This window comes from Pomacea canaliculata, linkage group LG13 (assembly GCF_003073045.1).
Source record: "Pomacea canaliculata isolate SZHN2017 linkage group LG13, ASM307304v1, whole genome shotgun sequence".
Taxonomy (NCBI): domain Eukaryota; kingdom Metazoa; phylum Mollusca; class Gastropoda; order Architaenioglossa; family Ampullariidae; genus Pomacea; species Pomacea canaliculata.
The window spans coordinates 5,487,374-5,510,118 of NC_037602.1; the positions used below are offsets into that span (position 1 = coordinate 5,487,374).

Genomic DNA, 22,745 nt, shown 5'->3' on the forward strand with positions numbered 1-22,745 from the left:
ATATATAGCGATTTCCTACACGGTGAGCCTTGTCATGCATGTTAGGGAAGTGTGTAATAGATGTACATCCATCCAACAAGTGCCTTAGTCTCACAGAGTCGCCATCGCAATATTCAATACACAAGTAAACATGATCCTTGACCGCCGCTGTCTTGTCACTGAGCTGAGGGCGACACGTCTAAAGCAGTTATACATAATACTTAACATTTCTGATGATTTTTTTTCCCTTTAAATACAAGTTATTCTACAATCATCAGAAAAGGTGGATGATGCTATAGTGTCGTTAAGATAATTTTGCAACACAAGTGTGCAGACGCTAACATAAGGCAGATAACGTTTTAGAAAAAAACAAACGGGAATGGATTGTGCCTTTTCAATAGAACGAAATGCACGCGTGAAATACGTCTAGTAATAAGATGGTGATTGTAACTTTTCGAGTTGTCTCCCATGGCAGAATTTATTTGGGACTATATTTGTTCGGAACATCTGGTTAAACTATATGACTTCTATGCCGTACCATAATTTTTTTTATTTTTCAATTGTTAGGTCTAGCAGAATCAAGACGTCCAGTCTTTAATTGGTCGTTATAATTAGTCATCTAATCTGCGATATCACCACAGACTTGGGATACAATATCACAGGAAATGTGAAACCATGTGATCAGCTGAACCAATGGGAAGTTGCAATTTATTCTTCCGGAAAATCTTCGAGTTAACTCGCGCTTGGGATTGTAAGAGAAGGCTGTTCTCAGGCTACCTCGAAAAATGAGCGATTCTGGAAAAGTCAAACCTGAAGCAAATGGAGCAAATAGAAGGTATTTTGCATAACATATATTATTATTTTTTTTAAGGTAGTGTAGATTTTCGAACCGAAGTGGTACCCACTTTTACGAGTTGCTTCGAAATCATGGCAATTAGTATTGCTCGGGATTAGGTTCACGTTGGACTGTGTTTGCCTGTCGTTAAGTACCAGGTTGTTGTTTGATATTCATAATATGTGTTTTTGTTTAAAAGGATTTAGTTAATAATATTTAACTGCCTTTGATAATATAGTAGTCATGATAAATACCAGCATGGCCCAGTCAGTGATCGGTTCAACAAGTTCAAGGTCAGTTAATCACAATGGACGGTCGTTTTGAGTAGCATTGCCAGATGTACTGCAATATTCATTTACAATGCAGGAGTCGTTGTGGTAAATCTAGCCTGATATTTTCTGGAGCTTGCGTATTTTTGCCGCAATGTGCTACTGAGCCTGCGCATAGGCGCTGATGGCTGACGTTACCTCCGATTTCCTTTGTGTTTAGGCGTCAGTTCGAATGTATGACAACTTTTTCACCCATCCTTAACCTTCCTTACACCAAATTAAAGAAAAACCTTTTATTGAATTGCCGTTTATTACTCAAAATCAAATTAAATGTCGTTCATATATTTTATTGTGACGCTGTGGCATCAGCTTATTATTGTTTTTTTTTTTAATGTAAATGAACTTTGATAAAATTATTATTCATAAACCGCTCTAATTTTTTTAAAGCCATGCTGCGTAAACATGTTCTGAGTGAAATTCTATTATGTGTATAATATGATGTCATTAAAACATGCATGGAGGAAAAAACTAGCCTCAGATCACTGTTAGTAAATTGCACTCTTTTTTGTAATTTTATGCTTGCATGCTGAAGTGTGGGTAACTCCACCTCACTGCCTTTAATCTACTAGTACAGTGATGCCCAACCTTTTTCGGCCTGCGGGCCATATCCATTTCGGACAGCCGTGTCGCGGGCCACTTCGCCGCAAAAATACAAAAAGGAAAAAAAAAAATAGAGCAGATACCATTTTTTATTAGAAACAAGTTGTACTTACCATTAATTATGTACTAATTAGTGGGATATTTGAAGTTGTTTTCCCGAAACCAACTTCTGAATGTCCGGCTGCATCGTAGAGACACCAAGTCGGAGCACTGAATCGAAATGGTCGTCCATCGAAAAAAAGATTGAGAGACGCCCCTACGTAGGGATAAATACTTCATCTTTCTGTTTTTCGTTTTTTTAAGGTCTTCTTTTATTACTAACATGCCGATTTCCTGCACTGTGGGCAGAAGTTTCGCGGGCCGGATGGCCCGCGGGCCGTAGGTTGTGCATCCCTGTACTAGTACATAAAAACAAAAGTACATTTGGCTTGACTGTTGCTAGTTTGATGCTTTAAAACATATACAATTATTTTCATTTAAATGGTAACAAAAAATGTTTAATTTTACTGCTGGAATAGCAGTTCTTTGCTGTATTCAATTGCTGTATTTTACCCTTCTTCAGGGGATATATGTTTGCTGGAATTTTGACTTGTTTACCAACTCACTCAGTAAACAGTCAATCACTACTATCAGGTTACACAGTTTTGTGTATGTGTGGAGCATTAGCAGAATGACAAGTTGTATTGGATGATTATTCTATTCTATAAAAGATTTTTAAAATTCCCACTTTCAGAACATAGGATTGTGTTCCATTGCCATATGCCCATAAGAAAAGTACAGTATTTGCACTAAGCTTATATTTTTCAACTTCAGTCAAGGGTGTTTCTTCTCTTATAATATCTGGCACCTATTTAGAGCATTATGCTTGCTCACTGTATTTCCATAGTTACTGACCCAGTGGAAATACAATACAATCAGTCCTCATAGAGTTTAAAATTATATTTCAGTACATCGAATCATGGAATCTATATTTCTCTAACACTTATAAAGTCCTTGGAAGTGAGTGCTTCACACATTAACTTTGTCACTATGTTTTGAAGAATTCAGCAACTCGCTCAGGACTAAGTTTTAGTTTACTGTAATGCCACCTTTCTTTATCTCAAACTGTTATTTACACTAAAGTTTTATTTAATGCAGAAGATGAAAGTTAAGTTCATTTATTAGCCTAATATATAGCATATCACGCTGCCTTTGCATAATAACAATTTGAAGACCCCAGATTAATTTTTTCCAGATGTCTCTTATTACTATTTTACAAATAATGAAATACCCCCCTTATTCCATTTGGTTCCTCTTAGATGTACCACATCCACAAATATTACAAAGAAATCTACAAATGTATGTTCAGAAAGCTAAAACCAGAAATGCCTAATTTGTAATGAAGAAGTTGAATAGGGCAAAGGAAAGAATGCATCTGCAGAACCTAATTGTTTTATTTCTCAAACATAGTAAGTAGTTCTCAATTAACTATTACAGTATGAGAACAAGATGCTTTTGTCAATGCTATGGAATATACCTGATAACATTGACTGAAAAGGAGAAATTTGGTGGACGCTTAATTTCTTTTGGAATTCTTTTCCTCCAATTGCATTTAATAAGTCGGCAAAGCTTTTCTACTTACTCTTCACTTTCTTATCACTGGCCATGCACTTCATTTATATTTGCTACAGTGTTGTCCATTTGCTGTTGCTTGTGTTTTTTCATTTGCTCGAAAAAATTTATTATTATTGTACTGAAATAGTTTATATAGTTGGTAGATCATATAATAAATGGTGCAGAATGACAAACATAATTATCAAAAACCCCATGTAAGTGTTATTTTTTCAAATAAATGATAAGTGATTTTGAATGTTTTTAATGCATACTGATAAAAGTTTCGTGTTACTTAATTTCTTTTTGGCTAATAGTAGAATAGGAACTGATCACTTTGTGTGTGATATTGCTTCTGATAATTTTTCGGACAAAAAGAATATGCATGCATTAAAATATATGGCAATTAGGATGAAAACCTTTAAATATAATGTAAAGTTTTGTAAGGCACTTCCTTTTCTTGTAATGTTAAATACAAGCTATAGAAATATATGGGTGCTGTATCAGTATCATATATCAACAGACAAGGAAGAAAAAGGTCAAGGTCTCCTGTGGACCGAACTCGAGCTCTCAAAGATGGATCACGTGACAGGCGCCGAGGTGCGGGTGGCGGAAATTTGCCATCATCCAGAATCATTGTCAAGAATTTGCCATATGAAATCAAATGGCAGACCCTGAAAGACATCTTCAGAAGAGAAGGTACATTTTTCCCCAACATTGCAAAAGCTCGCTGTAATTTAGGATAAGGTAAACGTCTTTGTAGCTTATCGTTCATTTTGTTTATTTCTTTTTTCAGTGGGAGATGTGTCTTTTGTAGAAGTACTGGAAGGTCCTGATGGAAAATCAAAAGGGATTGCGTCAGTATTGAACATTTTTTACAGATTTATTTTCTTACAAGTATAGAGAAAAGAGAGTGTGTGTGTGTGTACGAAAAAGGGTGAGGAAAGGATAAGATTTCAGCTTAATTGTACCATTTTTATGCAAATCTTGATTATGTAATTTGGGTTTACCCGTCATTTCAGCCCAAGAGCATATTGCCCCACTTTTTGCCAACTATGACCATATTGTTTCAAATAAACCACATCATCCCAACACCAAAAGTCAGATCATCCCAGGCCCAAAAGTTGAATTAATCACCAATGATATAAGTAGCTATTAATGCCAAATATTCCTAAAGGAGCCATACATTGTTCAAGCTCAGTGTAAGGTTAGGTCCCTAGTTCAAATTCAGTCATATAAACAAGTTTAGCCACCATTTTACTAAACAAGAACGGCTGCTTGGCAGTGCACATCAGAATAAAAATTTGTTTATATTTAAGTTTTTTTCATTATTTATTCTTTGATTTGGAAGTATGTGTTTAAAGATGTGATGTTTATTTTAATTTTTTATTTTGACTCTTGTACACATTGAGTCTACTTTGCAGTTGAGAAATGTACTATATCTACCCACTTTTATTATAATGTGTACAGGTGTCAATGTTCTGGTATTTATGTAGCTTGTTGCACTTTTTACTATAGTAGTTTACTGACACCACTGTCATTGGGTGTTAACCCCATCTCTAAAGAATCTTGATGTGATGATTAGTATTGTGGATTGACCTGTATACAGACCTGTGCGCATATCTGTGCATGTGTGTGTCCCTGGGCATAGATGAGATCAAGAATACCTAAACAGCAACATCTCTACATGTTCATTTAATACATACCTCTAACTAGAGACTAGATTAAATTGATAGCCTGCCTTAAATGGCCAGAGTATATTTGTCACCTTGCCCAGACCAGTATTTTGGGCCTGAGATGATTCAATGTTCAGTGTTGGGATGATGTGATCTTAAACTGAAACAACTAGCCTATGACTTTTGGTTGTTTATCAGCATAAAATTTCACATTTTGACATTTCAGTTGGAAATAGTGCGAAATTTCTAAAAGTACTTGCCTTCCATAATACACTATGTTGATTGCACATTGCAAAATTGCCATGTGTTTGTAATACTAGGAACAAGCTAATTACTTTTTTGTTTTAGTTGTGTTTCATGTGTATAGAATGAAAGGGAAAGAAATACTTACGGGTTTGCAGTACTAAGAATCTGGCACAACATAGTCATGTAAAATTCAATAAAATGCTTAAAAAGTAACTTTCAAAATCACTTTTTGTGTTAGTTTGAAAAAATATCCACCAAAGCTGCTGAAAGCATGAACCAAGCTCTGCTTACTAGAAAGACCCACATTTCAAATATTCCCTCTTGGATATAGCTTCTTCATTTAGCATAGGCAAATTACCACTTCATCATAATAATGACAATTAGTTATTGAAAATAAAACATATTTTTGAGACAAGCTGTAGAACATAAGAATTTAGGTTTTTTTTAATATATTTGAAGATACAAACATTAAAATTTACTCAAATGATATCGCCAAACTCCAAAATTTTCAGGGTGATTGAGTTCAAAGACAAGGAACATGCCAAGAAGGCCATTGACAAAATGCACAAGTTCAAAGTTGGAGACAGAGAAATTGTTGTCAGAGAGGCAAGTGCAAGTTACAGTTATTGTTATGGAATATTTGTACCTGTTTCGACTAAAAAGCTTCATAAGTTGTATAAAAACGTTGCTTTACCCTTTAAATGTTTTGCAGGAACGTGAGCGGGATCGCCAGTTCTTTGAGCGACAGATGGGCATGGATGGTCGTGGGATGGGAGGTGATATGGGAGTTTGCGGATTGGATGTAGGAAGAGGAATGGATATGCCCCGAGGAATGGACTTAGTCAGAGGAATGGACATGCCTCGTGGGATGGACTTTGTCAGAGGCATGGATCTGTCTCGAGGGATGGATGTTGGAGGTCGAGGGATGGATGTTGGAGGACTGGGAATGGGAGGTGGCTTGGGTCTTGGAGGAGGACTGGGACTTGGCAGTGGCATGGGATTGGGAGGAGGTGGAGGAAGTGGAGGCTTGATGGGTGGTGGCATGGGGGTTGGGCCAAGTGATGTGAGCCCTGAGATCCTTGCTCAACTAGGAATTGATGGACCTGTCACCGGCACCGTCTTTGTTGCCAATGTGAGTAACTTGCAAGTGACCTTTTACTGCTCCTGATCTTTCTTGATTTCTAATGCTTGTGGCTTCAAAACAGAATGTAATGGGAGATATAAAGTTACACCAACATAATATTTGAGCATGTTTCTTTCCAGGTTTGTGGAGATGGTAAATATTGAGGTCATAACTATTTTGCTTCTTCACACCACAGTAGGTTGCTGATAGGCAGTTAAATTTGAAATCGACGTGTAGAAAATATACTGGGCTTTAAGAGGGCAGCCTCCTCAAACTGGGTCCATTGGCGAGGTGTTGTTGCAGCCCTATGCTTCTCGAGGAGTAACAAGTAATGAAATGAACTTCGTTAAGAGTACAAGAGTGCTGTCTAGACTTATTTTTCACCATTCGTTTTGGTTGTTGAATATTGCTAACTTTTGATTTTTGTATTTAACAGCTTGATTATCAGGTTACTAGATGGAAACTAGTAGAAGTCTTCAGACTGGCTGGCAATGTGATAAATGCTGAAATCAAAGAAGACAAGAATGGTAAATCCCGTGGAATGGGTATTGTTGAATTTGAATTTCCTATTGAGGCTGTTCAAGCTGTCTGTATCCTTTCATTACTTTTGAGTAGAACGAACAGATATTTGCTGCATTGATGATTCACTTATGAGTTTTCCATACTGCAGATCATAGCTGTTTGTTCATCCTGAAAGTTAGCACAATTGTAAAATGATATAGGCTCAACATCACAAATGCATTTTCCTCTCTTTTTTTCCTTTTTTTTTTTTTTTTCCTGTTAAAGGATCTTGAAAAACTCTGAATCTGATTAAAGTACTTTCTAGTTTGAAAAAGGGTTCAAAGAGCAAAAGAAGTGAAGGCAAACCAAAGATGGCAGGGAAAGTCCTGAAAATTTTTTTTTTCCAATGTAAATATACAGGTATACACTTCCACAGTAGCAGCTGGACAATACATAAGTAGGGGTTGGTATTTTTACTTGTTTGTATTGAAAGATTATTGATACAGACTTATAATTAGTGTTTCAAATAGCTTAGAAAAAGGTATGCAAGTCTACTTTGTAGTTAAAAAATGTTGAATATCAAAAGTGTGAATAATTGTTCACTTTCCGTTTTAGAGCATATTATTTCCTAACACATTTTTAGCGATGTTTAATGGTCAGACATTGTTTGACCGAAAAATGATGGTCCGCATTGACAAACCACCACCAGAAGAAAAGCCTTTGCCTCCAAAACTTCCAAGTAAGACATGTTGTCATTGACATTTTTTATTTCTGTTAATTAAATGAAAGGCCTTGATATGTTATCTTGGGCCTCTGTGAATTACTGCTTGGCTGATTAATTTTTTATAATAATTGAAAAGGAAAGAAGTGTACAACTTGCTATTGACAAAAGACCCAAATTGTTTTACTTGTTTTTGCAGGTAATATCTGTGCAACATGTTAAATTTTCTCAAACGTGTTCGCATAGTTCTGATGTACTTAGCAGAATTAAAATAGTTTTTGTTTTTTCTGCATGCATATGTTGAACTGATTTCTTCATTTTTGCCATAGTTCAGATTGTTTATTCAGACATTTTTGATCATATTGCTGCACTTATTTAGACTTCATTCTAACATTTGGGTATATTGTAGGCAAATTATTGATTAGTGAGTGGAGGGATATTGTGAAATCTTTTCAATCATTCAGGTGGCCTAAAGTCTATTGGCATGGGTCTTGGTAGTGGAGGGGCACCACTTACCAACTTGTCACAAGCAAGTGGTGAGCATAGCTTATGGCTTTTTTGGTTGAGTTTTTTTTTTTTTTTTTTTGTTGCTGTTTGGCTTTACCTAAACTGGACTTGAAGTTAATGAACCCTTATTTGTGTTGTGACATGCATTAGATCTAAGGGTCAGACTCCAAACACAATTTTGTAATATTTATTTTGTTGTTTTGTTTTGTTGGTATATTTCAGAAGGTTTACCTTATGCCATCTTTTGCAGGTTTGGGAGGTGGTCCTGGGTTTAGCATGCAGGGTGCTGGAATGGGAGGATTGGGAGCAGGTGGTTTGGGATTGGGTTTGGACATGGGACTAGGGGCAGGCACAGGAGGCTTAGGAGTATCAGGTTCTTTTGGAGGTGTAGGAGGTTTGTCAGGTGTCATGGGTACAGCAGGCCTTGGAGGAGCAGGGTCATTAGGGCCAAGTGGCTCGGTAGGCGTTGGTCTGGGTTTGGGAGGTGCCATGGGCATGGGCCTAGGAGATTCTCTAGGTGGTAACAGTAGTCTTGGTTCCTCCAAGATGGGGCCTGGTCTTGGTGGCCTTGGGGGTGGAGCTGATAATATGGGAGGTGTAGGCATGGGAGGCATGGGGCTTGGAGGTGGAGTTGGGATGATGGGTGCAGCACCAGGAGTTGGTGGTTTGGGAGGTAACTCTGGTTTAGGTGGGGGTCTTGGTATTGGAGGCCCTCATGAAGGTGGTGGCAGAGGTGGATTTGATGCCTCTCCACGTTCAGGTTATGATGCTGGAGGACGAGCTGCTTTTGACGGTAGCGGTCGAGGTGGATACGACTCACTTGGGAGAGGCACCATGTCAGATTTGCGGGGCCGAGATAATCTAGATCTTGGAGGACGAGGTGGCCTTGACCTGGGCGGAAGAGGTGGATATGATCGTAGTGGCCTTGATGTAGGGATGGGAAGTAGAAACAGTGGCTTGGATGTTGGTGGACGTGGTAGTTATGATACACTTGCTGGCCGTGGTGGTTTAGAGGATTCCAGGGCAGGGTTTGATTCTGGTAGAAATATTGATGTCAACATGAGAGGCAGTGGGTTTGATGTTGGCCGCAACAGCTATGAAAGTGGCATGAGAGGAACTGGTGGTTTTGAAAACACTGGCCGAGCAGGACTTGACACAACAGGACGTGGAAAGGATACCGATGGCAGATCTGATCGCAGTGGTCGAACAGGCGGCCGCTCAGGAGGCAATTGTTCAATTCTTGTGAGAAATGTAAGTAGCAATATCATTTCTGAAAGGTCAACTTGCAACCATTTGTCTGACATATTACCAAAGAATAACTGCCGACTTTTAACCCTCTTTGCACTGCATAAGTACATACTAAAACATGGCTTATGATTAAAGACGGTGATGACAACAATCAGTGATGTTTGTTTTTATTATTGCTGCTCTCAGGTAAACATTAGAACAAAAAACCTACAATTTTTAAAAAGGAGAAGGCTTACACTTTGCAATAAAAGTAAGGAAAATTGCCTACTTTCACTCTGGTGACTGCAGTAATCCAAGAAAATTCAGAGTTTGCTATTCAAACAAAAATCAACACATCTACACAAGCTATATGCCTTCATCAATAACATCGGCAAAAACCTATCTCCATCAATTAGCAGTTAATAAACTGGCACAAATATTTTTTAAATCGTTGGCAGAGTTGCTGTCAGTAACAGATTCTTCGCTGGTGTCACCAACAAAGTCATCCTTGGCAAAATAGCTCGATGCGTCACTAATTTTTTTCAAGAAAAAAATAGCACAATCGCTTAGAACAAATGAAAAAATGGCTCGAAACGGCAGGAAGAAGACCTGAGAATAGAAACAAAGTTTTTGATTGGTTAGTTTTAACTGTATCAACCAACAGGAGAGCTTTTCTTATGTCATATAAGCAGGGCCACATTAATGGTTCATCATGGTTTGCCGGCAAAGCGAATCGTGGCTCATTGTGATAAGAGGGTTAATGAACTGTGCTGTCTAAAAATCTGTTTGCACATTTTACAGCATTAAAATGATAAGGATTTTTAATTTAATGGCATGGTCATAAAATCTTTTTACGTCTTTTTTCTTCCAAATATTTTAGTTGCCGTATACCATTACCTGGCAAGATCTGAGGGATCGGTTCCGCGACATTGGTAAGTCAGATGCTTTATCCTGTTTGATATATTTGTGTGACCATCAAAATATAGCCTGCAAAGTTTTCTGAAATTTTAAAATGGCTTTTGTTACATTTTTCCAAAATAAAACATAAAAAGAGAGAAAAAAGATTGATGTGGATGGTGTAATTTTTAAAAGAACAGATATTAATTTCGCCATTTCTGGAACTAGGTGATGTGAAGTATGCAGAGATTGTAATGGACAAAGGTCGTCCAACTGGTGATGCATTGATTCGTTTTGGAAGTGAAGAAGATGCAGTTCGTGCAATCAGTATCCTTTATAATTAAACTGTGTTTGTACAGCCTAGATTATTATTGGGCATTACTGTGTCCGAAAAAATTCCCTGAAGGATGTATCCTAATTATTGTAAGAAATTAGAGACCATGCTGGTGTTAAACAACAAATTCCATCTCGATCAAAAATTAATCTCTAGAGAAGGGTTTTACTGCTTATTTTGCTGTTTACTATAATTATAAGCAAAGTGACATCATCCAAAAAAAATTAATTTCCCTAGCTTAGTAATTGACTGCATTTTCCCTTCTCATTTGTGACTAGAAAATGATTATTGTCATGCATTCTCATTCAAAAATTATTTTTGTGGATATAAACAAATGACGTAAGGCTTAATTGTTCTTTAAAATAATAATAAATGTAATTTATTTAGTGCATCATTTTGGTCATGAAGGAGCATGCTCTCAGCACTTGACAAGTTAGAGAAATGAACAGAGTATGAAGCATGGAAGGAAAAACAACTTTGCTGGCAAGTAATTAAAGCAATAGACACTGAGGAATTGGGGAGCAAGAGTATAGTGTCATAAACTTTAATGATTTTTTTAAGTGGGAATTATCTTAGACTAAGTTTTGATATTGATATCAGTTTTATTTTAAAGTTTTTTCCACTCATTGCTGACATAAATGCTTTGTCAATATATGACCCAAATGGCTGTTCCTATGCATGTAGAACTGTATATAACAGCATTTAAAACTTTTTAACCATAGTCAGCAGTCGGTGTTTTTTTCAACACTACTAAAGGAAAATCAGCCACAGCCACTCAAAAAATTCTTTAAAATGGTGGCATTTTAATGTGTCTCCTTTTAGGTATATAAAGATATTAAATATGAAAGATCACATAGTTTTAACCATTTCAGACATTTTTTTTTCAGTGGCCAGTTCTGATCTCTATTAAGCTAAAATAGATGTCCACAAAGCATTATTTCGTTATGTTTCCTTAATTTGGAAAGATCTTCTTGATCAAACTCGTCTTGAAGGTCGCACCATCAGAGTGGTCTTGCGTCCATGAATGCACGTGGTTGGACCAAGCAGCTTGCCCTTCTCATTGGAAGCTGCAGTAATCAGACACCACAACTTTTGGTGTATGTATACTTGAGAGCGTTGGCAGCTGTTTTTTGCAGTTCATGCAGTCATCATTTGTTTTTATGAGAAAACACAAAATTCTAGACTGTTGTGCTCAGAGAGGCTGACGAAAAGATGGAGGACTTTTCAGGGTGGACAGGGCTGTAGTTCTTTGAAAGAGGTGGCTATTGTTGAAGATACTGGGTTGTAAGAAATTTCAGCAAGCTTCGGAGGACCTTTTATTGTCACAGTTTTATGAACTTTTGTTGTGTGTACTGACGGGACATCTTCATATTGTTATCTTCCCACGATACGCTAGAAAGTCTGCTGATTTTATTTGCCTCTGTAGTTCTGATTGTCTTTTTGTGTTTTTTAACAACTGTAATAAAGTTTATGGCATTCAGATAATTGAAACAGACTTTTAATGTTTTTCTTCAGTTTGCGGGATTGAAGTCAGTTGCAGGCTTTATTTTTTTAACTGGAGGAAGGCTTATACATTCTCAGTAATAGCTAGTAGCAGTTTGCTTAGAGTGTGGTAAAGTATTTTGCATAGATATAATTATAGCCCAGAAGTTTGGGGCTTCAGTTGGATAGCCATATACAAGTGCAGACTAAGGTGAGCATTTTTACATCATCTCGTCCACAGCTAACTTCGCACAGTTTCCCTGGGTTTAGCAACTGAACAACACATAGATTGATTAAAAAGCCTATGTGTATGATATTTTAAATCTGTTTTTGTTTAGTCTAGTTGTAGAGCTGTCTGCATTTTCTGGATATATTTATCTGTTGAATAGTTTTTAGTCAGTGTACATTTTTCAGGAAGGTGGGGAGGGGGGGTTGTGCAAAGTTTCTTGTAGAATTAATCTGTCCAGCGATTTTATCAGGCAAGAGGTTTTATCACTTTTTTTACCTCCATATCTTTTTGTTTTTCTGTTTGTTTGTTGTTGTTTTTTGTATGTGTTTGCACATTCTTCTGTAAGTTACACAAGGATTGGAAAAAATAGGTTCTTTGATGTTTTTGCCTCCTGGTGACCTTTTGGGACCTAGTCAAACATTTTAGGGCCTCGCTTTATGAACTCTTTTCAGAAGTATTGGACTCCTTTGAGCTGTGCTTTCAACTCAGAACAAATTGTATGCACATGGACCCATTGTATCAAGCATTTGAAATTCAGGCATTTGGCTAAGGAGTCTTCTGGGGTATTTGTTATTTGATGTTTTGATTGAGGCCTTGGGGATAGGCTTTTTATACTAATCAAGATAGACATAAATACTCTGTTTTGCATGAACTTAGATTTTCTGCAGGAGGTTATATCATGCTGTGGACTTTAAAGTTGACCCAGTTATAGTTGCCGTGAAGTCCTTTTGGTATAATCGGAATTAGACCAGTGCGGCTCCTTGTTTTATTGTATTATTCTGTCGTCTGTGTAATAACAATCCAAAATAGCACAGTAACAGAGATATTAGGGAAATGGAGCTGTTGAATCTGAGAAAGCATGCTTGCTCAATAAGTGAATGCACAGAGCGCAAAAAAGCTGATAACAACAAAGTAGCTGTCAAGTAGATTTTGTCATCCTTTCTTGTCAAGATTTGTATTTAGAAAGGGTTTGCTTTGCTGTATCTTCTCCAGCACTTGATCCATACAACTGAAATGTCTATTTCAGCATGTAAAACAGCCTTTTTTAAATCTTGTTGTATGATGACATTACACGGGAGCCCTGAGTTGATAAAACATTCATGAATAAGTATCTTGATGCTAAGAGGATCTTTAGTAGTGGCAGTGTTTTGCACAAAGTATAGGTCAATGGTTAGATTCATTTGTCAAAGAAAATTTCAATGGTTGCACTTGTTCTCAGATTCTAGCAAGGGGCATTTACCTGTCACTTGTAAGATTCATTGTAGACACTTATGCAACAGTACCTTTCACTATAAAAAGTGAATATCTCAGAGTGCCCAGGAATATGCCAGTAGAGGTTTTTTATTTTTAAAAAAATGATTAATTACATGTCAAAACAAGATTACTGAAAGCAATAAGCTTATTGCAGCAGCACCACTGTCTTCTAGTTTGCTATTATATGGTTTTTCTTTTCCTGAAGATGTGAGAGTACATATGCTCTTTCCACTTGTGGTCTTGGCGACAAAGGCAGTTAAGTTTAATTTGTAGTTTTGGTATAAATTTTTCACTTGACAACTTTGCTTTGGAAATCCTCTCCTTTCTTTCATGTTACTATTTATAGTTGTTTAAAAAATTAAATAGAATATCTTCTGTTTGCTGAACTTCATGCACAGGACATTTTGAAGTCATTCAAAGAGAATAAAGAGTAATTCAGAAGAATGTGTTCTACCATGTAGTCTTGTCACAATGGTTGCATGGCTCTAAAGCTTGAGAACATTTAAATATATGTGCGAAGTTAAAACAAAGATGGCCACATTGCATTTTTTTTATCTCAGGACAAGCATTGTGCTTTATGGCTTACGGACATTTCCTGGACTGAGCTAAAAGGAGTTTGCCTTTGAGCACAGTAGATTTTTGTATGGAGATGGAGTACACACCTGGTATATTTAGATGCAGATATCTGTCATATCGAGGTGAATATGGGCAAAAATATGTTCAATTTTCATCAGGATGAAGTCAGCATTTTCCGATATAATTTCAGGTATATATTATCACATTTGCCATTAAGGTCACGTTGAACGTACTTGTTCACCAGATCCAGCATGTTAAAACTGCAGGTTTTTTAAAACAGGTTCCTGCAGGAAGTAGTCATTTGCTATCTTATATTTTTAAATCTCTGCCATGGTAAGCGTTAAACATTTGGAAACAGTTCCATCAGCTACGTCTGTTTTTTGGGAGAAATTCCTCGCAGATGAGGACCATGGTTGGAACTTCTGAAGTCATTTGATCACGTAAAGTGGATTTGCTGTGCATCAACCTACAAGGATTTCTGGAGAGAAGAAGTACTGTGATGCTTATTCTACGTGGATTTCATGATGGGTATTATTTTCTTTAATATTTATACCTGTTATCTAGCATTTTGTGTGGGGTGGGGGGCCTCCAGTGCAAAAGAGAAGTACCCAGAAGTGAGTTTCACTGAGTTATTTGTCAAATCAAAATCGGAGTGACTGCATTTGTGTTTTTACATCAGTAAGGCTTATCAACAGAAGTGGAATATTTTTGATGGTCCCAATTCAGAAGGGAAATCCTCAGAGCCAGATCCTGCAACCGTGAAATTGCTGTGGATGTAAGCAGCAAGGTACACTGCTTTTAGAAAGAGGATTAGTAATAACAGCTGCTATGCAGGTATTTTCCCACCCACTTATAAAAAAATATACTGGCTCTTTGGATGGGTACATGTGTTCTGGTTGTAACATGTAGATAAGTTCTTTTTTGTGGACCACTTGTGTTCCAGGAAGGTTTGGAGTTATTTTATCTTCAGCAAACATGGATGAATATCCCAGTATTGTATTACAGGATACCGTCAAGGTTCAGCAGACAACCAGTGAGGAGTGGATCATGACAGGTTTGTTCTGCTGGCAGCAGACATTGCCACTGGTAATATTACTCCTGTTTGTCTTGGCAAACACTGGGGGAAAGTTGGCCAAATTTGTCCTTCATGGCATAGACAAGGAGTAAATGTTATTAATCCAAGCCTTCAGATTGTTTTGTGAGTAGGTGTTTGCCCATTTTGCAAGTGTAGAAGAACTCTGACTTGTCTCATAGGTGGGCTTAACATGGGAGGATGAGGCAACCTAATTGACATGCATGTTGAAATTGTAGTATGTAGATGGTGCAGTTCTGACTGATTTTTTTCTTTAATTTACTGACCTTTATTGAGGGGGATATTTAACAAAGGTATTTTATGACCTTGCAATTTTCAGGATTCTGTATTTTGCCAGTTATTTTTGGGGTGTTTCCTAAAACATGAGCATATCATTTGTTTTTTGTTTAAAAGTTAAGTATTCAGATAGAGCATTTATTCACATATTGCTTATTTGTATATTCAAAGCTGAAAGTGCTTCTTGATGGAATGTCTCTTCATATTTGAATAGGCCTGAATGGTCATGAACTTTCAATTTATATTTTGATCTGCAGGTTCCTAACTGGCATGTATATTTTCCTCCAGCGCCATGCAGTTAGTACTTGTGGGATGTGCGATACATTTAATGTTGTGGCTGAGAGCTTTAATATCTGCTGAAATCAAGGTCTGTTTGCTGCACATATTTGATGCTTCTGGGTCACTCGATTATAATTTCAGGTTCGATTATGAGAGTGCAAGCCAGAAACACATCAGATAGTCACTTTCTTGCTCATTTGTAGGCAGCAACAATGGGAAGTAATCATGCTGTTTCTGAGGTAGAGAATTAAGAAGTATTATTCATGGGCTGTTTGATTCAACAAAACATCGTTTTCCATTGTATTGATATGTCATCTCAAGTAGGGATGGATGTAAAGGATCTGAGATTTTATGGAATAGTCCTCGCTAGCATTTATTTCTTGGGCAAGTTGAATTAACCTGGACATCTTGTTTCACTGATCAACTTGCTGACAAAGGAGTCTCATTGAACAAGTTGTTTAATATAATGCGAAATTAAATCCAGACAAATATCTTCAAATGCTTCTTACTTTTCACTTTACTGTGGTCTTAGCCCTAGTGAACTTGTTTACCTCTGCATGTGGTGATCTGAGACATCTGTCTCGATGGATTTTTCACACCTAAACAAATGGTGTTGGGACATGCCAGCTACTTTCTTAGCTTTGCTCTGCTAAGTTCCTCAAAGGGTGTGTATTTCCTACCAAACTGACAGAAGGTTTGAATTTGGGTTCATGGTGACCTTTGGATGTTTGATAAAGGAACTCAGAGGGGCAGTTCAGCTCCTGCAAGATGTGTGGATGCTGGAGTTGGGCATGGTGGAACACCCTTAGATAAAATCCTAGAAGTGCTAGTAAGCACTTAATGGTAGTAAGTATGAACAGTTTCTTGTGGAACAAGTAGCAGTGTTATTAAAGTGTTAAAATCTTTTTAGAGAAGGTTGCTGATTTATCAGCTACTTGAGTGGACCATATTATGTATCATACAGCCTATTTTATTTCTATTCAGCATAACATTTTCAAATTTATTGCTAAAGAATAGTTGAAAAGTAATTTCATTGTTTTTAGCCTTTATTTTTTTTTTTTAAGTTTTGCTTTTTTTCCCTCTTTGTCTATCTTTCTCTAGCATCATGCTTTAACTTCCACAAACATATGTATCTGTGGGAGAGAGCAGTACTACTTATCCAATGTTTTCATCATTAGCCATTTACTTGTTTTGTTTCCAGTTAATTCAGCAGAAACAATTCTATAGCTTTTTTCCCCCAAGCCCATAGTGCACTTCGTGTAATTTGTTTATCTGATTTTACTAGGAACAAGATTAAAAGTTGGCATGTTTATCCATGAGGTTTGATCACCATTGAAATCAAGCACCTTGGTGCAGGCAGTGAGTTGAATGCTTTTACCACATTACATGAAACAGTGATTTTAGTTTCTATTTCTTTTTAATGCATTTTCTTGAATTATTTTTAAGCTTAAAGCTTATGCAGAGTTTGTTCTATGAATCCTTCTGTAACTTCTTTTTACGATAACTTTTTCTTTTCTACTTGGGGGTGGCCCGGTAACGCAGCGGTTGGTGCCTGTCACCAATACGAGTTGGCTGTCCTGGGTTCAGCTCTTGTCTTGGGCACACTGTTTTTTGTTGATGGGTTTTGTTTTTTTTTCCTTTCTTTCTATTTTTGCATGTGGCATCTGTTTACAGGCCTGCGTGCCTTGCATTGATATACTGACTGACTGGCTCGGCATAAAAACAATTTCACCCCACTCAGCCAACCCCACCCTACCTTCCTTTCTTTCCAACTTAGATTTAGACCATAAATTTACTTGAGGAAAGTTTTTTCAAGATTCTGTATACCATAACACACTTTTTTGAAAATAAAAAACTGTATTTTTGGCATGATACATTTTGATTATGTTTCATGTGTTATATTTGTTTAACATATCTGTTTTTAAATTTTCTTTTACAGTGTCGATATTTCTCTAGATGTGGGTTCCCTTCCCCTACCACCACCACATCTGATGGTGAGCGATTGTTTTTCTTTTTTTTTCTCCTTTGGTTATTTTTTTAATCATCAGTTTTTAAAATTTTATATTTATATTCATTTTGGTAGAGTGTAAAGCTTTTACTAAAATAATTGTCTTTTACATTGAATGTCAAAAAAGAAAGTAGTTGAATTCCGATGTCAAATCCAACAAGCTTCCATTTAATGATAAAGAATATCAAAATGCAGTCCAGGTATTACTATAAACTTTTTAACTGTGTACATTCCAGTTCATTTCTGTAATTCATTTACATTCTTAGCTTACAAGTTAAACTTCAAATGTTTAGGATATATATACCTTGTAAATAAACTACTGTTTAAAAGGAAAGAAATGTCTTCAAATGTAAGCACTCTTGTTTGAGAATTTATCATCTTGTTATTCGCTGGATATCTGAGCGAAAGATGTGCTCGTTGCCTTTTTAGAGGTATGTTTTGTACCATTGCTTCTGTCTGGTCCTTTTCTGTCAATAGGCCTTAGATGGCCTCAGTGTGTAAAACCTTATTCTTGCTAGCTTCATAACATAGCAGGTATAACGTGATAATCTAATTTTGTTTATATTTCACCACTTCTTTCTTTTTCTTTGAGAAAATCTAATTAACTAGTCTATATATCTATGTGGCAGTAATCAGCTTTTGCTTTAGGTTAGACTACATTTTACCAATATTATTGTATCAAAAACCAATTCAAATAGTTTACTCTTTCAGTGACAGCTCTCACCTTAAAAATTTTGCTTAAAAATACCTTGGCATAAGATACACCACTGAGTACACTAAATGTACATTTAGTATTGTAATTGTTTGTTGCAGCTTTTGTCATCCCACAACCTGAAGGCTGGAAGATTAAAAGAAAAAGTCCGTGATTTACCCATGATTTTTTTTAAAGCAATTTGAATGCTTGAGTTTATGAGATGAATGCTTGACGCTGGTTGCACCATTACCATTAAGCTTAATCACATTGGCAGGTTTATAAAGTTTAAACCAAAATTAAATGTGGCTATAAAATGAGAAGTAGTAGTGTTGTCATGTAAAATTGTGATGCTAGAAGTGATATCTTGTGCCAGCATTGAGGTATTCTGGGGTAGGAGAACTCAGTTTTCTTACCATTGTTAGTGGAGTCACTGTCTAACGCATGTATGTATAGAGGGCCGGTAGGCCGGCGTTTGTCATTAGTTTTTGGCGGGACCTGCTGAGGCATCGCGAAAGATGATACTTGGCAGCGAGTGATTGGCTTGGGTTAAAACTGCTAATTGCTTCGGCCGTACAGGAGCATCGCGGAAAGTTTACCCTTCCGAGAGGTATATAAGGGCAGAGCTGAGACGAAATGACAGAACAGACGACGGCGGAGGAGACAGCGAGCACAGGAACACAACAGAGAAGAGACAGCCCCGACTTTTAGCGCCTCTGGCGATGCAACGCAGCCATGGCCATTGTACAAGCCCATGTATTAAAGGGTCACACACCTGCTGACTGTTCCTGCGTTTGTTCAAGGGCAGGAAGTTTGTTGTTGTCACACCACAACCCCCACCACTCGGCTACATATGTAAAATAGCTAACTTTTTAAATTGTAACAAGAAATACTTGATGAAGACAATTATTTGGGAGGTACTGACCTCATGGACAGGAAGGATAACCCTTCTGTGTTCATTAATCCACTGGCAGTTAATGCATCATTTTGAGCAGAACAGATTTCCCTTTTATGCAGTCTTTTCTGTTGAAAGCAGATAGCAGATACTATTTTCCTCTCACTCATGAAATTAGGATTTAAAAAATGCCCTGTTGCAAAGCAGTGGGTTCACTATCCTTGCAATAAGACAATGAACAAGCTAACAGACTTTAGAAAGGTAGTCACCCAGTGCAATAACAGCAATATAGCATCAACACCAGGGAGCCCCCTGCAAGTTTCACATTACACCACTGTGTCTTCCATTAGAGAATGTGATACTTGGGTTGCTGTTTTTGTGCCATGGTACAAAATGTTGATGTGGCACATGCATCTATATCCTGGAAAACATTTTGTAAATTATCTCCTTTTCCATCCACGCAAGATCAACAGGATTCTTGAAGCGAGAGCTAAGGGATGAACTAGGGAAACAAAACTGACCCACAACAAATGGTCCAGTGATTCAAGAATTAGAGTAAATTAAAAAAAAAGACCTGTCCAAGTGTTAAATGCAAATGATTTATGTTCTTACACTAATGGTATCAAGTTTCAAGTGTTTAACTATTTTGTGTTCATGTTTCAAAAATGAGTACAGTATTCAGTTTATCAACTGGTATTGTAAGATCAAGGCTTCACACATTCTCCCTTTGTATATCCTGTTAGTAAGCTCAGTTTTGAAGTTTAAAATGATACCATATTCTGTTTTGCTTTGCCATCCAAGCTAATATGAAGTATCTTGACAGCACTAAATTAATATTTCCATGGGGACAAATGCTACCAAGATGAATGAAAGCAGAATTGTTCAAGTAGTGCACAAAAAGTTGGACCATATGCACTTAAGGGATAGGGAATATAAATATAAGCATTAGTAAACTAAAGCACCTTGGAATGACAGAAACTGAAGAGTGACTATACAGTGTACTTGCTGTTACTGCATTTGACGGTATCCCACAATTCTTTAAAAAAAAAAAAAAAAAGGCATGAAAATTGTGGATAAACAGTGCAAGTGTACTGGTAACCAGATTGTCCTTCAAATATGGTTAGTGTGAATACTGCTTACCAGGTGTTGAGCACGAGTTAAAAACCAAGCTACAACAAATATGTCCCCAACAAAACATTTGGCATCAGTAGATTGTGGCCAGACTGGTATCTCCAAGACAGCATATTAGGCAGAAAAGTATCCTGACAACTAGAACCATTCAGGATTTAGATAATGCGCAGCACTAAATTGCGCACTTGGTCTGGTCGGCCCTGAATGATAGGGCACAAGAGGACCTTCTAAGAGCAGCATAATGTTTGAGAATGGTCATTGGCTGCTTTGCTGTGATAAAACCTTAGTTGCTGGCACCGGATTTCCCACCACTGACAAAGGTACTCTGCCACGTGTAGATATCAGTACTGGACAAGGCAACAGTGGGCCAGACTGCTTTTTACTGATGAGACCAGGTTCCACGTAGTCCACAATGATAGCTACTTTGTGTGAGAGGAGCATATTGGCGAGCCAGTGACTAAGGCTATATGATGGCACAGCAGCTGGCCCTGTAGAGGCAGAGAACATTGTGCCCATGACAAGATCTGAATCAATTGGTAACAAGCACTAACCATTTGGCCATGGGGCTGTCAGGCACTTGGGAGAACGATTATTTGATATCTGCATTGGAACAGCTGGCAAGGTGCCGGCTCCCTAATGGTAGAGATCTACTTGCAGAGCCTCTCTTGATCTTGTTTGTAGCCCTCTGGCATTTAATATGGAGACAAGATTGTGCAACCTCTAGTCATGCCAGCTTTACAGGCCACGAGTCCAAGTTACAAATGGTAGCCACACTTTTGACTGTATCACAATGCTCAGAAAGATCCTGTTACTTTTTGATTCTGGGATGGGGCTGTTTAACTGTCCATATCTTCGAACAGAATCGACAAATGAAATTTTCCTCACACTTCGCTATGATGAAATTCAAATATATTACATGAACAGTCACGTTAGTTGGTTTTAGCGAGTTGTTATCGGCCCTTAACTTTTGGTAAGTACAGTAGTATAATTAAAACATGTGCCAGCATTAGCATAATGTGCACCACACATACTGCTACATTCTCATGAATATAAAGGTGTTTGTGGTCTTAGTTTATAACCATATCTTCGACACCAGTGTGAAGGCAGTCCTACTGTATGGTTCTGAAACCTGGAGAGCAACAAGCTCCAGACCTTTACCTACCGATGCCTACACCATATTTTGGGAATAAGATGGCCTGAAAAGATCTCCAACAGCAGCCTGTTGAAAAGAACCGACCAGAATGCCACTAGCCAAGACATCAAAAAGCACAAATGGGGCTGGATAGGACATGCCCTGTGCAAATCAGCCGATGCCATTACCAAGCAGGCACTTGACTGGAATCCTCAAGGAAAGAGTTGGGAGATCAAGGCAGACTTGGAAAAGAACAGTAGAAAGCGAGGCAAGGATATCGGAACTATATGGGCCCAACTGAGGGGGGGGGGGGGCTACCCAAAACTGGGTCCGCCGGTGAGGTGACGTTGCGGCCCTAATGCTTCTCGAGGAATAACAAGGACTAAACTGGTCTTAGTTTATAACTATACAAATCCACACTGTCCAATCTTAAATAAGTTTTACAATATCGCCATCATAAGTTGGAAAATCTGTTTCTTGCACATAGGTTTCTTTCAAACTTTTTTCACATTCAAAGAGTCTGTGCCATTTTGTGGTGTTCCTCAATTTGATCCTGGAGTGATTCATTTGGTAGGGGTCGAGCGAGACTAAGAGGGTTGATGTTGGGAACACCAACTGCACAATGTATCTTAACTTAATGATTATATAAGGTCTTGAAAGAAAACAAGCCCATTTTTCTTATAACACAAGTATTTTGATTGTAAGTGCATCACCTTTAATTGGAACAAATGTTTTACTATTTTATTACACTGACAGGAGTTAAGTCATTTACTGACTTAATTTGTGATCACTCGCCCATCTGAAGTTGATAACTTTAAATCATTTCCAGATAATGGCAGGTTTCCTGCTAGTTGCATACTCATTGGTTTATCGTCTGGAAAGAAAGCATGAAGCCATGAACATACCAGCCACTGATAACAAGAGTTGATGGCAAGGACTACACCTATGTGCAATTTATATACATATATTTAGGTCAGAACATTCCTTCCCAAAAAATGAAAATATCCTCTCTCTTTTTTCACAGATCGGTATTGCATCTTTCAGTCGGATGCCAACTGATTTCATGCTTGTAACATAAGAAAACTTCAGTTTTAAAAAATTAGATTTGACTAATGATAATCTTAGATCGCGATA

The 22,745-nt window shown here is 37.5% G+C and overlaps 1 protein-coding gene across 2 annotated transcripts; it reads left to right on the forward strand.

The window, feature by feature from the left end:
* The first annotated feature begins 657 nt into the window (after window positions 1-657).
* Window positions 658-18,773, forward strand: LOC112554161 (heterogeneous nuclear ribonucleoprotein M-like). 2 transcript variants are annotated; one of them, XR_003097211.1, is made up of 15 exons: window positions 658-814; window positions 3,857-4,032; window positions 4,130-4,190; window positions 5,768-5,861; window positions 5,968-6,387; window positions 6,815-6,968; window positions 7,523-7,618; window positions 8,065-8,136; window positions 8,358-9,358; window positions 10,215-10,266; window positions 10,460-10,558; window positions 11,531-11,662; window positions 17,040-17,113; window positions 17,694-17,748; window positions 18,576-18,773. XR_003097211.1 is itself a non-coding variant. In XM_025221786.1 (12 exons), exons 1-12 carry the CDS (start codon window positions 765-767, stop codon window positions 11,587-11,589), a joined length of 2,334 nt encoding a protein of 777 aa, XP_025077571.1. In that variant the 5' UTR covers window positions 658-764; the 3' UTR covers window positions 11,590-13,974. The 2 variants fall into 2 exon arrangements, 1 of the variants encoding a protein (XP_025077571.1); XM_025221786.1 differs by lacking the exons at window positions 17,040-17,113; window positions 17,694-17,748; window positions 18,576-18,773 and having other exon boundaries at window positions 11,531-13,974.
* Window positions 18,774-22,745: the final 3,972 nt, after the last annotated feature.